The 16,433-nt window shown below is 44.4% G+C and overlaps 1 protein-coding gene across 1 annotated transcript in view; it reads left to right on the top strand.

Annotated features, from left to right (window-relative positions):
* Positions 1-16,433, top strand: part of BFSP2 (beaded filament structural protein 2) — a gene marked incomplete at both ends in the record, with an annotated part of 86,072 nt that overhangs the window by 37,677 nt on the left and 31,962 nt on the right. The window contains 3 exons of the mRNA XM_082839290.1: positions 2,859-2,941; positions 8,887-9,043; positions 10,019-10,180. Coding sequence (XP_082695416.1) covers positions 2,859-2,941; positions 8,887-9,043; positions 10,019-10,180 — 402 coding nt within the window. The remainder of the gene's footprint in view (positions 1-2,858; positions 2,942-8,886; positions 9,044-10,018; positions 10,181-16,433) is intronic.

Below are 16,433 nucleotides of genomic sequence, written 5' to 3'. Positions count from 1 at the left end.
AAAACCACAATAAAGCCTTTTGCCCATGCTTTCCCCTCTCCCCTTCTGCTTCCTGACCAACCCTGGTTCTTCTCTGTATTGCCCTACATGATATGGTTGCCCCCTCCTCTTGGGAACTGTGAGTAACAAATGATCTTTGCAATGTCAGTTGTCTCCTGATCTGTTGGCCTCTCCATACCAGAATAAAAACAAAATCCCAGGTACATCTTAAAACACCCTTCTTGGGGGCTTCCAGAAAATGATCTCCAGACCTGGGACAGGGGAAGACTGGGAATGGCTCACCCATGGTCACACAATTCATTCATGCAGGCATTCACTCAACAGGTGTTGATGGAATGTCCACCACAACCAGAGCTTGGAGACACAGCAATGAACAAGGAGTTGACCCTGGGAACGGCCACTTCAGCACAGTGGGATGAGGGCTTCGCTGGGGAAACCGAGGGAGCACAGGCGTGGACCAAGTCCCAGATCTGGGTGGAAGGGATGGAGCTCCCCTGTTCCAGTAGGGTCATCCTGTGCTGTTTGTCCACTTCATTGAATTTCCCACCAGCAACCTCATCTTCTATCTGCTGCAGCCCTGCCCTGACGCACACTGGGGAGCAGGCAACTGGGGTCTCCCCCTCCCTGGTCTTCTCATCTTACTCCGGTCTCTGACCTCTGGTGCCAGAAGTCCTCCACCAAGTCAGTGAAGAACTTCCAACTCATTTACTTTCAAGAGCAAAGGACTGATAAGAGCTTAAAACAGTGATTTGCAACCTTCTTTTTTTTTCAGTTTTATGTATTTTTATTAAACATAATTTACATATAGTAAATACACAAATCTTAATGGTACAGCTTAACAAATTGTTACCTATTATACATCAGTGTAATCACCAGATCCAGATATGGAACATCTTTATCACTCCAGAAAGTTTCCTCAGATTTGCATCCTTTTTTTTTTTTTTAACATCTTTATTGGAGTATAATTGCTTTACAATGGTATGTTTCAGCTTCACAACAAAATGAATCAGTTATATATATACATATATTCCCATATCTCTTCCCGCTTGCGTCTCCCTCCCTCCCACCCTCCCTATCCCACCCCTCCAGGCGGTCACAAAGCACCGAGCTGATCTCCCTGTGCTATGCGGCTGCTTCCCACTAGCTATCTACCTTACGTTTGGTAGTGTATATATGTCCATGCCTCTTTATCGCTTTGTCACCGTTTACCCTTCCCCCTCCCCATAGCCTCAAGTCCATTCTCTAGTAAGTCTGTGTCTTTATTCCTGTTTCACCCCTAGGTTTTTCATGACATTTTTTTTTTAAATTCCATATATATGTGTTAGCATACGGTATTTGTCTCTCTCTTTCTGACTTACTTCACTCTGTATGACAGACTCTAGGTCTATCCACCTCATTACAAATAGCTCAATTTCGTCTCTTTTTATGGCTGAGTAATATTCCATTGTATATATGTGCCACATCTTCTTTATCCATTCATCCGATGATGGACACTTAGGTTGTTTCCATCTCTGGGCTATTGTAAATAGAGCTGCAATGAACATTTTGGTACATGACTCTTTTTGAATTATGGTTTTCTCAGGGTATATGCCCAGTAGTGGGATTGCTGGGTCATATGGTAGTTCTATTTGTAGCTTTTTAAGGAACCTCCATACTGTTCTCCACAGTGGCTGTATCAATTTACATTCCCACCAACAGTGTAAGAGGGTTCCCTTTTCTCCACACCCTCTCCAGCATTTATTGTTTCTAGATTTTTTGATGATGGCCATTCTGACTGGTGTGAGATGATATCTCATTGTAGTTTTGATTTGCATTTCTCTCATGATTAGTGATGTTGAGCATTCTTTCATGTGTTTGTTGGCACTCTGTATATCTTCTTTGGAGAAATGTCTATTTAGGTCTTCTGCCCATTTTTGGATTGGGTTGTTTGTTTTTTTGTTATTAAGCTGCATGAGCTGCTTATATGCATCCTTATTTTAAAGTAACAGTTAGTTTATCGCCCAACCCAAGCTGCAGATTATCCGAAAGCCAATATGTAAAAAATATATTTATTTTAAAAAGAAGTTTCTCAGGTTAAGAAGATGACTATCCTCCCAATCCCCACCTGTGGGGAACCCTGAGGGGTGCTGAGGGCCAAGTTTGAAAAATCATTCTTCCCCATGAAACCCCCGAACTGTGTGTACAATATTTATGTACATACATAAGCTGTATGTACAATGTTTATGTTCACATGTATGTTCTGAGAGTGGACAGAATTCTAGAGCTGAGCTCTCCAGTTCTGGAGCCACCTGTGGCCACCTGCGGCTATTTAAATGTAAATTAGTTAAGATTAAATAAAAGTAAATGTTCAGTTCTTCAGTTGCCTTTGCTACATTTTGAGTGTTCAGTAGCCACGTGCGGCCACTGTGCTGGACCACACAGTGCAGATCAGTTCCATCATCACCGAAAGTTCTATTGGGTAGCAGTGGTCCAGAGATTTCATCAGCTTCCCAAAGGCATCCATGACCAGAAAATGTTAAGAGACACTAAGTCAAGCCAGTGAAACTTCATTTAAGGAGCCAGAAATTTCACTGGAGAGCCGAAAGCTCATCATTGTGACAGAGGCCACAGACAAGTCTGCCTTGAGCAATCTTTTTGCTCCAAAAATCCAACCCTAAAAGCTCTTAGAAGACACCAAGATTTTACGCTGTAGTGTCTATCTCGCCCCCTCTTTCTTAGAGAGGGACACTTGAATTCTAAAAATATTTGCCATGAGAAAGTGCTCTCAGTGTCCCAGGGCCTCTGTGCCCAGTGCGAGGCACCATTTGAAGTAGGAAGACATCGCAGTGACCTTGTCCTTTGGTGTGTGGTCGTTCTAGGTGGGCGAGGCAGTCCTGGAAAATGCACGGCTCATGCTGCAGACGGAGAATATCCAGGCGGGCGCTGACGACTTTAAGGAGAGGTAACGCTCCACAGCCGAGGGGACAGTCCCTCCGTGCCCCAGACTCCTGGGCCACTCGGGTAATGCGGCCCCAGAGTCTGCAGCAAGCACCCCAGCCTTGTGGAAGGCTGAGTGGGATAACGGCATCCCCAGGAGAATCCGGAGCCAAGAATATCTGGTTCAAACCCTCCTTGTAGACACAAGTAGGTCCCAAGGCCTCAGAGATTTTGCCAGTGTCACTTGGCTTAGAGCAGAGGTCTCAAAACCTAGTGTTCATGAGAATCACCTGAGGGACTGATAGAAAACGCAGATTGCTGTGCCCACCCTCAGAGTTTCAGATTCAATAGGCCTCAGGCAGGACCTAAAACTTACATTTCTACCCAGTTCCCAATGATGCTGATCCTGCTGGTACTGGGACCAAATTTTGAGAACTACTGGTTTGGAGCAATGCTTCTCAATCCTGGCTGCATATGAGAATTACCTGGGCACTTAAAACTGCCAGTGCACAAGCCCCACAGACATTAGTGGGGATGGGTCCTGGCCTCTGTATTTTTAAAGTTCACCAGGCTTTCCTGATGTCCATCCAGCCTTGAGAACCACCTCTTTGGAGTCTAATAGTGTTTCCTATAATGTGGCTGATGAAGATCACTTTAAGTGGTATAAAGATAAACATTTTAATAGTCATGTATTTACTTATTTATAAATTTATCTATTTATTTATTTATTTTTGGCTGCACTGGGTCTTTGTTGCTGCACACAGGCTTTCTCTAGTTGTGGTGAGCAGGGACTACTCTTTGTTGCAGTGCACGGGCTTCTCATTGTGGTGGCTTCTCTTGTTCCGGAGCACAGGCTCTAGGCGCACGGGCTTCAATAGTTGTGGCACAAGGGCTCAGTAGTTGTGGCGCACGGGCTTAGTTGCTCTGCGGCATGTGGGATCTTCCCAGACGGGGAATCGAACCCGTGTCCCCTGCATCGGCAGGCAGACTCTCAACCACTACACCACCAGGGAAGCCCCATATATTTATTTTTATAGTTACCTTCTGTTTATGGCCCATGAAACTGTTCTTCCACTACAGTACTACCATTTATAGTAGCAATTTAAAAATTATTTAATATAAAGAGCTTTTAAAGTTTATTGATTTAAGATTTACTCTTTAAGTACATGAATTTAAGGAACAACATAAAGTAAATAATGATACAGAAGATACACATTTAGTGCAAAATCGTGTAGGTGAGTGGGGTTTGCAAAACACTGGCCTAATGGAGAAGCAAAATGAAGATGCCTTTTTATGGATGAACACAGTGATTTTGAGAATATTTTGAGGGGAAGGTATCCTGGGAGTTGAGCAAATGTGTGGATGATGGGATTGTTATTCCCTAAATTAGCAAAGATGAAGAGGAAAGGCATATAGTTAGGAGTCTATGGGGAAGACCATGATCCCATGGCCATTCTTATCTTAGGAATAAGAAGGGTGTTGTGATGAAAAAGAGAATCTCCACCATCTCCTCAGATCCCCAGTCATTTCCTTTCTTTGAGACCAAGCTTCTCCACCTGGTAAAAGGCCTCCATTCACGCCACTCTGGAGTCAACCAGCCAGGGTTGCCGTCTTGCTCAGCACTGGTAGCCTAGGTCAGAGGCGCACAAAGAAGTGCAGCCATCATCCTGCCACTGACAACTCTCTGCATGATTAAAGACAGAGGCCAACTGGGACTTCCCTGGTGGTCCAGTGGTTAAGACTCCACACTCTCAATGCAGGGGGCCCAGGTTCAATCCCTAGTCAGGGAACTAGAGCCTGCATGCTGCAACTAAAAGATCTCGCATGCCACAACTAAAAAGATTCCGCATGCCACAACTAAAAAAGATCTTGCATGCTGCAACTAAAGATCCCATGTGCCACAACTAAGACCTGGCACAGCCAAATAGATAAATAAATATTAAGAAAAAAAAAAGATGCCAACAGACATCGAACTATTCACACTAAATTTAAGGTAGAATTTAATTAAGTGTGATTAAGGTAGCATCTGACTGAAATGTTTTTCACTCATTCATTCATTTATTCCTTTTGGCATGAATTCATTCATTCATTTGTTTATTCATTCATACATACCTTTGTCCTGCCATTCAACAGAGTAGAATGTAAACTCACCGAAAGCAGGGGCTTGGTCTATTTTGTGCCCCAGTGTATCACCAGCACCTAAAAGAGTGCCAGCACAAGATAGATGCTAAAAAAATATTTATCAAACGAGTTAATGAATGAATTCAACAAATGTTTGAATGTCCACTTTGTGCCAGGCTCCTTGCCAGGTGCTGGGAGTGAAGTGAATCAGGCATGGTTCCTGACCTCAGTGAGTCCACAGGTTAGTGGCAAAGACAGAGGGTGAACAGACAGTGATTACTGAGCAGATGTGCCATCACTGAGATGAGCCCAGATGAGGGGGCTCATTTAGCCTGGTTAGGGAGTGTTGACATGAGATGATGCCTGATTTGGGTCCTAAACTCATGTAGAAGTTGAACAGGCAGATAAAGTAGGCATGACTTTCCAGGCAGAGGGGACACTGTGTGCAAAGGCAGGAGGACATTAGAAGACATGGTGCATTAGTGGAATCCCAAGCACCCCAGGATAACTGGGGCATATAGAGTGAATGAAGGGGAGACAGATCCTGGAGGACCACGCCAGCCATTCCAAAGGGCTTGAAATTATCTGAGAGCAGAGGAGAACCATAGAAGGGGTTTGAGCAGTGGCTCATCATGACCAGATTTTAGCTTTAAAGGAAGATTTGTAGGGTGGAGAGGACAGGCAGGCAAATGAGCAGGAAACAATGGGAGGGAAGGGCTTCAACTGATGGAGAGGCAAGGTCTGGATTGGGAAGTAAGTTGAGATCAGATTATTGAGGATGACACTTAAGGCATCTGAGCAGAGGAGTGACTCCATGTGGTTAAGGAGAGTCACTCTGGGGGCAATGCTGTGGGCCTGGGAAGACAACAGGAGGCGTAGTTCAGGGCCTGCCTGGGATGGTAGCAATGGGCAGACTTGAGGGGTGGGTTGAAGAACTAACCGGCTGGATTTGAAAATTATCTACATAGACAGCCTGAAAAGAGAAGGTTAAAGGTAAGTTCCAGACTTTGAACTTGGGTAATTTAGAAAGTGATTCTTTGAATGAAATAGAAAATTGGGGAGGGAACGCTTACCTAAAATTCAGGGTTTGATAATAAGTTTGGTTTTGAGGAAGCTGAGTAGAGCTGATGGTGGAGGAGCCAAGCAGAAATGATGGGATGCCATAGACAATGTTGTGTTAGAGTGGCCTGCAGGTCAAGGCAAGACAGCTCTGGGTGTCATGAGCACCCAGGGGTTCTAACCGAAGCACCATTCAAAATGGGGCAGTGAAAAAAAAGCTAAAAGTGTAACAGCAGCTTTGGGGGATATCACAGAGTTATCCCTCAGAGGACTGCCAAGAAAACGGGCTGTAGGAGACCAGAACCTCCAGTCATGCTGAATGGATCATGTGCTGAAAGGGACCAGGCTCCCTGGAGAGGTGAGCAAAATAGGACTCCAGAGGCACGTGGGGGATTCTTCCAGCTTGGGTCAAAAGAGACCAGTGGTTGAGAGTCCGCCTGCCGATGCAGGGGACACGGGTTTGTGCCCCAGTCCGGGAAGATCCCACATGCCGCGGGGTGGCTGCGCTCGTGAGCCATGGCCGTTGAGCCTGCGCATCGGAAGCCTGTGCTCCGCAACGGGAGAGGCCACAACAGTGAGAGCCCCGCGTACCGCCAAAAAAAAAAAAAAGAGACTAATCCCCGTCATATGAGTGGGTTTCCATTTCAGCTGGAAGGATAGGACTTGTTTACAAAAGAACTAAATATTAATAAGAACACAATCCTTCAAAAAGAATAAATTTGGGTAGAAAATCTAATTCCACATATAGAGCACAGAAAAACGTTTCAGAAACCAGCCCCCAAGTGCTGATTCATATGTACAGGTCCAACTCTGAGGGAAGACTCTGGTGGTATGCCACCACTGAGGACTCTGTCCTCAGTCCCTTCATTTACTACTTTTAACTGCAAGGTGCTTGAAAGCAGTCGTGGCAAAATGGCAGATGATAGAAAGCCAGTTGGGGTGGTGAAGAGTAGAATGACAGAATCACGATTCTGATCCCAATACATTGGAACAATGGACCAATGACATTGAAAGAGGATAAACATAAACGCCTATTCCTGGGTTCAAATACCAGTTGCACCCAGGAGGACAGGGAAATTGGGCTGAAAGTAGCTTTTGTGAAAAATGTTCAGGATGTCTACTTGGCAGAGACTCAATATTAGTTAGCAGCAAATACAGCTAATCAAAATGAAATGAACGAACATACAAACAAACAAACCCCACAATCCAAATCTTAGAATCGGTGATGAATAGAATTAAAGGGTTTAAACAAAGGAGCAGACAGTCCCCCAAGACCCTGAAGTAATCAGGTAACATCTGGAGTTTTGCATTTCATTCTCTGTATCACATTTTAAGAAGGACACAGACCAATTGGAGCATTTCAAGTCATTCCAAATATATATCTTAAACCTGCTGCTGCAAAAACAAAAATGAAAGGGTCATAGTCCCTGCCCTAGATAATGACGAATATGAAAACCCATTTGCATGAAATATGGAGGAAGGAAGTAGGAATGCTTAACCTGAGGACAAAAAGTCTTGGAGGGGTGTAGGGAATGGAGATGGGGGACAAGAGAGTGACATAAGAGAATGTCTCCAAATATCTGTAGGACTGCCAGTGGAAGGATTAGACTGACTTCGGGTGTTCCAGTGGGTGGAACTCAGACTCTTTCAGGAATAGAGACTAAAGCTCTTGAAGGAAGCAATCTGCAATAGTTACAGCTGTCTAAAAATGGTATGATGGCCTTGGGAGATGATGAGGTCCCCGTTGCTGGAAGTATTGAAGCAGAGCCTGCGTGATCACCTATCAAAAATGCCATCAGGGATTGTCATCAGGCAGGAGTTTGGATAGTTGAACAAGAAATTCCTTTAAAATTCTAAGACCTTGAGAGGCTTTCTGAAACGAGAGGTGTGAGATTTCTCCCTTCTGTGGATGGATGAAGGTAAGGTGTGAAATTTGGCTGAGTGGAAGGCCATGGAAGAAAGGAGTGCCACTGGGAGAAACTGCCAAAGATGTTGGGTAGTTGTTAGAAAAAAGGCCCTGTGCAAACCAGAGATTGAAACAACGCAGAGGGGGCAGTTTCAGACTTGTGTCTGCGTGTATATGTGTGCCTGTGTGCTTCTGCATATTTTGTATGCAAATCCAGGTTTCTGGTTTCTCAAGAGAAGGGAATACCCCTTCCCACGCTGCAGTGATGGGGAGGGCTGGGCAGCAGCACCGTTTTAGGTGAAGCATGTGCTGTCCTACACGTGTCAATCCCCACCTCTATGCTGTTGCCCAGACCTGGCCCTCATCCCTCATCTACATTCCCCACTTGGTCCCTGAAGGCATTTGGGTTTGCAGCCACGGTCCTGAAATTTTACCTGGGCTTTGGGGGAGAGGAACCATGCACGTTCTTCATTTGGGGATCACCAGCACACAGCCTGGGACTTAGCAGATTCTCAGTAATGTTCGTTAAAGGACCCCCAGGTGAAAAGGATGACAGATCAGCATAATGATGACAACACTGGTCCCCTTACCTGGATCTGACCTCTTGGAGAAGCTTTCCCTAGAGCTCTGTGCTTCCAGTGCCCCATGAGGATGGCACCTAATTAATCCCTGTGCCCTGTTATCAGAAGTCGGCTGCAATCGCTTTCATTTTAATAAATCAACAGGCAGCAATTGCATTAACAGTGTCCTCAAACCCATTGGAACAGTGACTTTTAACATTCATTGCTCAAGTATCCCATAATTGGTCTGTTGGTCACATTTATAATCTGATTATTTTTCTTTGGGGTCACCCAGCTCTGCTGATTGAGTTCCTTTACCTACAGATATGAAAATGAGCAGCCGTTTCGAAAGGCGGCGGAAGAGGAAATTAACTCTCTGTATAAAGTAATTGATGAAGCGAATTCGACAAAAAAGGATCTGGAGAGTCAAATAGAAAGCCTGAAAGAAGAACTTGGCTTTCTGTCAAGGAGCTATGAAGAGGTAGGTGGGGGCCTCACCTGTCGGGCTGAGCTTCACAACACAGGTGACGCTCCGCGTCACTTGCCCAGGGCTGCAGGCAAAATGCCAGTAAAATATTCCCAACTTCTTGTAATGGGTGAGGTTACCCTGAGTTTCAAACTCAAATGGCTTCAGGGACCAGGCCGGTACATAAATGGGGAGGCAGCAGGTCCAAGCAGTAGTGAGTGATGGAACGTGTGTTGAATTGGAGGGAGCATCCCCTAAGCTTTCTAGTTCAGATTTTTTTTCAACACTGTACTGGACAAACAAAATAACTCTGAGAGTAGACCCAGGCTGTGGTTTAGTCACAATCAGTGAAATTAGGTCAGATCGTTGAGTGACAGAACTGAAGGGGACCGCCTGTGATGATGTTGTCCAGTGTCCTGCAGACCTGCAGTGATTCTAAACAACCTTACACCGGTCAAGATCCAAACAGTGCTTGCAGTTGGAAAAAGTCAAAACCCATTTAACCATGTTCACATTGGGAAGCTCCTTCTTTTGTCCAACTGTAAGCTAACCAGGAATCAATAAGCCCACTTCCTCCTGTCCTCAGCTCCATAGTTTGTCACCACTCTCCAAAGGTAACGCTTTAAAAACGCCACAGTTATCTTTAAATCTCTTTCCGCCTCCTCTGACTTTATGAAATTCATAAATTTCATCTTGCTGTTATTGCTTACTCTGTGTTGTTATTTTGTTATTTATTTATTTTGATCTGTGCTTTGGGTGGGCATGGGTTTGTGAAGAGTAGCCTAAGAAATGCATCCTGGGGAAAAGAGAATATAGCGCCCATGCTGGGAAGAGGACCAGGGACTTTGCCTGTCTTTGTGAAGCTCCATGTTTGGCAGCAGCAAAATGAGAAGCAAAGTATTGCCCACAGAGCTGGGCTTCAGCTAGCTAGAATTCTGTGTCTTTTCTTTCTCCTCTGGAACTCACTGAGGTATATGTTGTCATTTTCAGGATGTGAAAATGCTATACAAACAGCTGGCAGGGTCTGAGCTGGAACAATTGGATGTTCCCATTGGCACTGGGCTGGATGACATCCTTGAGACGATCAGAATTCACTGGGAGAGAGATGTCGAAAAGAAGTGGGCGGAAGCGGGAGCCTTGCTCCAAGCTAAGGTAAGAGGCAGGACCAGCATCCTCACTCTGCCCTCTGCAGAAGGAGGCCAAGCAAAGATGAGTAGCAGCCAACATGCAAAAGAAGAAAAGCAACAATTTCAATCTCGTTAGACAGAAAAGAAATGCAATTTAAAACAAAGCTTTTTGTTTACCTGTCTAAATGCAGAAAAAGTTTAAAATGGTAATACTCAGTGCTGGCAAGCATGTGGAAATGTGGGTGCTTTCCTGAGTTGTTGGGGAGCACAAACCCATGTGACATCTTTGAGGAAGGGATTTGATGACATGTACCAAGAATCATAAAATGCTCCTGCCTACCACTTGAATAATCTAGACCCCATCCTAAAGATATAACTGAAAATACAGATAAAGTGTACATCCAGATATACCCACTGAAGCCTTCATTATTATAAGGGTGAAAAAAATTGGGAAGAAAACTGGATAAATATTTAATAACAGGAGAAAGACTAAGCCACAGCCTAACCATGCAATAAAATATCAGGCAGTTATTAGAAATGGTATTTATGAAGCATTTATAGCAATATGGGAACTGCTCAGGCAATAAGGTAAAATGGGGAGAAAAAAGAGAGTACAGATTGGTATGTACCAGGGGTCAGCAAACTTGTTCTGTAAAGGATAAGATAGTAAATATTGAGGCTTCCTGGACAAGATGGTCTCTGTTGCAATACTCAGCTCTGCCACTGTGGTGTGAAAGCTGCTGTGGACAGAAGGTAACCGGTGAGCATGGCTGTGTTCCAATAAAACTTTATTTACAGAAACAGGAGGTGGGCTGGATTTGACCTTCAGGCTGCAGTTGCCAACCCCTGCTATACACAGTAGGTAAAGCATTCAAACAAAGAAACTAGGCATCAAGAAAAGGTCAGAACAGTTTCTTGTACTTCAATTATACCTTAATAAAGCTGTGAAGAAAAGGTCTTCCTCAAAAAAAAACATCAGAAAGAAAACTCTAAACTGTAAAAGTATTAGCATTAGCAGTGGTTATCTTTAAGTGTGGGATCCATTTCATGTTGTGATGTTTTTTCTTTCTTGTTTCCGAGTTTTTCTTAAGTTTTTTTTAAAGTAGTATGAATTATATTCATGGAGGGAAAGCATCTTTTATTAAACCTCATAAATAAGAAAGGAATTAACCAGAAAATAGAATGCACAGGGTTTGTTCTTCCCTTCCCCTTCTCCCACCCATTCATGATTCTGGAATTCTGAGGCAGAGGATTGAAAGAGCAGAAGAGGAAGGAAAGCATGAAGGAAGTGGGAAAAATAAAGTAGAATTTGAAAGAAGGCAAGAGGGCTGCTCCTGATTTCTCAGTGCCCATTGAGTGGGTCGCAATCCTGACTGCACAACAAAATTATTTCGGTGCACTTTCAAAGACACCCAGGCCCAAGACCAATTAAATCAGAAGGAGGAGAGGGACTTCATGGTTTTTAAGCTCACTGATGATTCTAATACACAGTAAAGTTTGGGAACCACAAGAGTTGATAAAAACTCCCAAAAGAAAACCGGGAGGACCTTTTCTGCTCTTTCTTCTCCCAGCCCTCCTCAACCCCTGCCCCCCAAGTATCAACAGGAAACTTCCTCGCAGGGTCTTCACAAGTCTGGATCCCCCAATGTTCTCCAGCCCAGAAAACATCTTCCACTCCCCAATTCTCCACCCCTTACCCCTTTTCAAAAGCTCTTCTTTCTAACCTTCAAATCCTTGGGCCAGGTCACTACAAACAATTTCCACGGTAAATAGTGCCTAGTCACTCCATGAAATCCAGCCCCCATAACCAGTGAGAGGCAAAACCACACAAAGAGAAAGTGAAACCAAAGCAGATATATGGTTTGGGTCCATTGCCTCTTAGGGGACTCATGAATATTTATAATTAATGACCTTAGAGACCATCAACCCCACTCCCTCATTTTAGAGGTGAGGAAACTGAGACCCAGAGAGGGCAGTTGATGTCCTGAAGTTGCACAGCTGGTTGAAACACCACAGTTCAGCTCTCCTGGTTCTTGATCCAGGGATATTTTTCTCTGCATTAGGCTGTTGGCTCTGCCTCCAAAGCTAAATCACAGTGGCCCAGGAATTTGCAGACTTGTTTCTGTCCCAACCCTCCTGGGGTCTACACCACACCATAGTGATTATCTCTTTGGGAAAGGGTGGAGGAGTATGGTAATTAACAGAAATTAATCCTGCATAGTGTGAAAAAGAAAAAAAAAACTTCATTATTATTCACCCCTCACCCTCTTGAGAATCATCACCAGCCCAACAGTCATTCAAACATTAATTCTGAACAGATTCATTAGTGTGTTTTTTAATAGAGTAATCTGAAAGCTACGTCTGGGAGAAAACAGACAGTACTTATTTCAGTTTGGCCGATGTTCCCTGGGCCTCTTGCAGAGAGGCAGAGCTCAGAAAATATTTGCAGAATGAGTGAATTCCTCTAATCATCAACAGAGATCAGAACTGACAGCCAGAAGTCCTCCAATAAATAGTTTTGTCAACTGCCGTCATGCCCTCGGGGGCTGACTTTTGTCCAGCCTGAACATATCTTGTAGGTTTCTTGGCTGCAAAGCACAAATGTGAAACGGTTTAGCACACACTGCTTTCTAAACATTCTGCAGAGAGAATACAGACGTGTATTTAATTACCTCTCAGCTTGGAGAGGCTAAAAATTAATTGACATGATTAATTTGTCTTCATTTAAGTTCCTCCAGAAACTGATGCTGAGACAAATATTGAAGAGTAGGTGGTTTCTTTGGAAGTTGCAGGAAGCAGAGAAGCAAACCAACAAAGAACACTGTTATCCAGCCAGCTCCCACTGGGGGAGACTGGAGCATCCCCATGGGGGCCTGGGGAACAGTACAGAATACAGGAGAGGAGAGAGGCGAGGAAGCTGGGGTAGTAATACCCTCTCCCCTCAGTCATCTGCCGTCTGCTAGCAGAGTGACCTTTCAAAGACTTCAGAGAGAGCTCCCAGGGAGAGGTACGGAATCTGACAGAGAGAAGGAAACTGGGGAGAACTAACATGTAGTGGCCCAAGGAGTCAAGGTGGATGCCATCAGCATCTGCTATCACTTTCCTGCCAACTCTTTTTATTCCTTAATCGGTAAAAGCTTATAACACCAGGTTCTCTCCAGCCACAGTGTTATAGATGTCGGGAACCTCAGTGGTCCAGTCTTTGGAGCGTCTCAGGTTGCGTGATTCAGTGACTGGGGGATCACAGTGGTCCAGAGAATTTCCAGAGTGTTTTAAAGTCTGGCCCTTCCTTTTCTGTTTGATGTGGTTACCCAACTCAGGGTATTTGGGGATACTTCGAGAACCTCCAACAGCATGCCATACCACCCTCCACACCTCCTCCTGGCTAGCCATGGAACACACTTCCCAGTGTGCAACTGACAGACCTTAAAAAGACCACCTTGGGGAATACTGAAGGGTCACCATTATTCACCTATTTCCTGGATTCATGTGCTGAGACATGTCCACTCTGTAGAGCGACAAACAAAAGAGAGAGTCCTGAGTGCAAGTATTCTGTACACTGACGTTGGCTAGATTAAGATTTCCCAGTGCCCTTCTTTCCTAAAACTTGCAGAACTTACGGATACATCGAAATCATCTGTCAGTCATTGTTACAAGACCTAGAATTAAAAAATAAAACTGATAACCATGTGAGGCCATTTGTGCTGGCTAGACCTCTGACATCCTTTCTGCTCATTCAATTCTCACAACAGCCTCAAAAGCAGGAACTCTTGTTATTCCCATTTCACAGATGTGTTTTCTGCTACCAGGAAGGAAGAAAGGGAGGGAAGGAAGGAGGAGAGAGAGCCAGGAGCTTCTAGTTTCCCTGCAGCCAGGCTGTTTCTACTAAGTTTTTCTTTCACAAATGCAAACATTTCAAGCATCATATCATCAACAGGAAAATGAAGTTCCAGGTAGCCAAAAAGACACTTTCAAAAATATTATGCAGGGCTTCCCTGGTGGCGCAGTGGTTGAGAGTCCGCCTGCCGATTCAGGGGACGCGGGTTCGTGCCCTGGTCTGGGAGGATACCACATGCCACGGAGCGGCTGGGCCCGTGAGCCATGGCCGCTGGGCCTGCGCGTCCAGAGCCTGTGCTCCGCAACGGGAGAGGCCACAACAGTGAGAGGCCCGCGTACCACAAAAAAAAAAAAAAAAATGCAGTTATAGTCTTTCATGTCCATGTCAGTCCATCACGATACATATAATCCCATGTTTCTTCCAACTGACCTTTTCCTTACAGTGTGCGGTCCTCCTGGAAACGGGGCCACCCTGAAGGCTAAGGGCTCCCAAAGTTTCAGAATTAGGCTGCTTAGGGTTCAAAAGGTTGACCTACCCCACTTCAGTTTTCCCTTGATGGGATTGGAGGCCCTCCCCTCAATTCCCAGAAGCCAAATCTCTGTCCCTTGTTCACTGCAGCTGGGTGACGTGCACAGTAACCAAAGGCTTATTCAATCACCAGCGTGAGCTGGAGGGGGGTGGGTGGCAGCTCCTATGAGTCCCTCGGGGCCAGGAACTCCACAACAAGTAGATTGCTCCATGCTCCCTGCCCTGACAGTAGGTCACACTTGCGTCAGATCAGTTTAAGGTATTTGTGGTCAGAAACTTTATCTGAGCTATAACCATCATGCCTCAAACAGTCAGGATGACAGATTGTGGAGATGGTTAAGAATGAAGAGAGGTGAAGAGGTGGAAATGAATTGTGAAGTTTCCGGTTATTGATAGTCTTAGAGCTGCAGGAGGCACCAGACAGTGCCCTCTAATGGAAATCTCTGCAGTGATGGGGCTGTTCTGTAATCTGTGCAGAGTGCAGTGTGGCAGCTCAGCCACGTGTGGTTACTGAGTGCTTGAAATGTGCCTGATACACCTGAGAAACTGAATTCTTAATGTTATTTAATGTTTATGACTTCTTACATAAATATCTACATGTGGCTAGTGGCTACCATACTGGACAGCATAGGTCTAGATCTACCCATGAGAGACTAGAAGACTTGGGTAACATGTCACCATGTCATCCGTATTCACAAACAATAACTTGCTCTGTGAGGGCAAGTATTTTATACAGGCTGCTGTGTCTATGGCTTTTCTTTGCTTGCTTTTACCAAGAAGATTCAGTATTTTCTAGGATATATGAAATTAGATTAAATGGATTTCTGGCACTCAACTGTCCCTTGCTCTAGGCTCCAAGACAGCCTAATATGGTCCTGCCATGATAGCCAATTGGGAGAGTTCCTTTGAGAGAGCAGAACGCTGAAAGCATCTGTAATCTAGGGGTCCCTGTGTGCTGATGAGTTGGCTATAATCTCAATGGCTCTTCTGTGAAATAAGCACTGGCTTATTCCTCCTGGTGCGCTCACAGCAAGCACTGAAGATGAGTCACCTAGCATTTCTAAACCTCAAAATACATCACAGAGCGAGTTTTGCAAAAGGGCCCCAGCTTGCTTTTATTTCTTTTTTTATTTATGCATTTTAATATCTAATACCTTCACTTGGTTCAAAACTCAAAATGATATACAGTGAAAAGTGTCATCCCACCCATGTCCCAGCCACCCAGTCTTTGTTGTAGGGTCAGTCAATGTTTTCCTTTTCCCATGTGCCCTTTCAGAGACATTTTATGCAAGTACAAGAAACGATGTATATATTTTCTCTTTTAACACAATTAGTAGCATTCAGAACATATTGTTTTTAGCTGTACAATATTGTACCACAGGGGGCAGCAAACTATGGCCCACAAGCCAAGTCTGACCTGCTGCCTGTTTTTCACAAATAAAGGTTTATTGGAACATAGCCATGCCCATCATTTACATATTGTCTATGGCTGCATTTGCATTACACCAGCAGAGTTGAATAGTTGCAACAGAGACCATATGGCCTGCTAAGCCTAAAACATTTACTATCTGGCCCTTTACAGAAAAAGTTGCCAACCCTTGTTCCAGCTAACAGGTATCCCAGGGTTTCTTTAACCTGTGCCCTGCTGATGAATGGTGGCTTCCAATCTTTAAGCTATTATAAATAAGACTAGTCACTGACTTTGTATGTCCCTCATTTCCCAATATAGAAATGTATCCGCTGGATAAATTTATAGACATGGAATTGCTGGGGCAAAAATTATGTGCATCAGTAATTTTGATAAACATTGCCAAATTATCCTCTATAAAGGTTATAACAATTTATATTCTCATCAGAAATGTTTGAGCATGTCCATTCCCTGCATCTTCATTGATACTGTGAGTTCTCACAG

The sequence above is a fragment of the Leucopleurus acutus genome, assembly GCF_964270905.1.
Source record: "Leucopleurus acutus genome assembly, chromosome: 5".
Classification (NCBI taxonomy): Eukaryota; Metazoa; Chordata; class Mammalia; order Artiodactyla; family Delphinidae; genus Leucopleurus; species Leucopleurus acutus.
The sequence above is the reverse complement of the archived record's forward strand: the minus strand, read 5'-3'. Positions and strand labels throughout refer to the sequence as shown.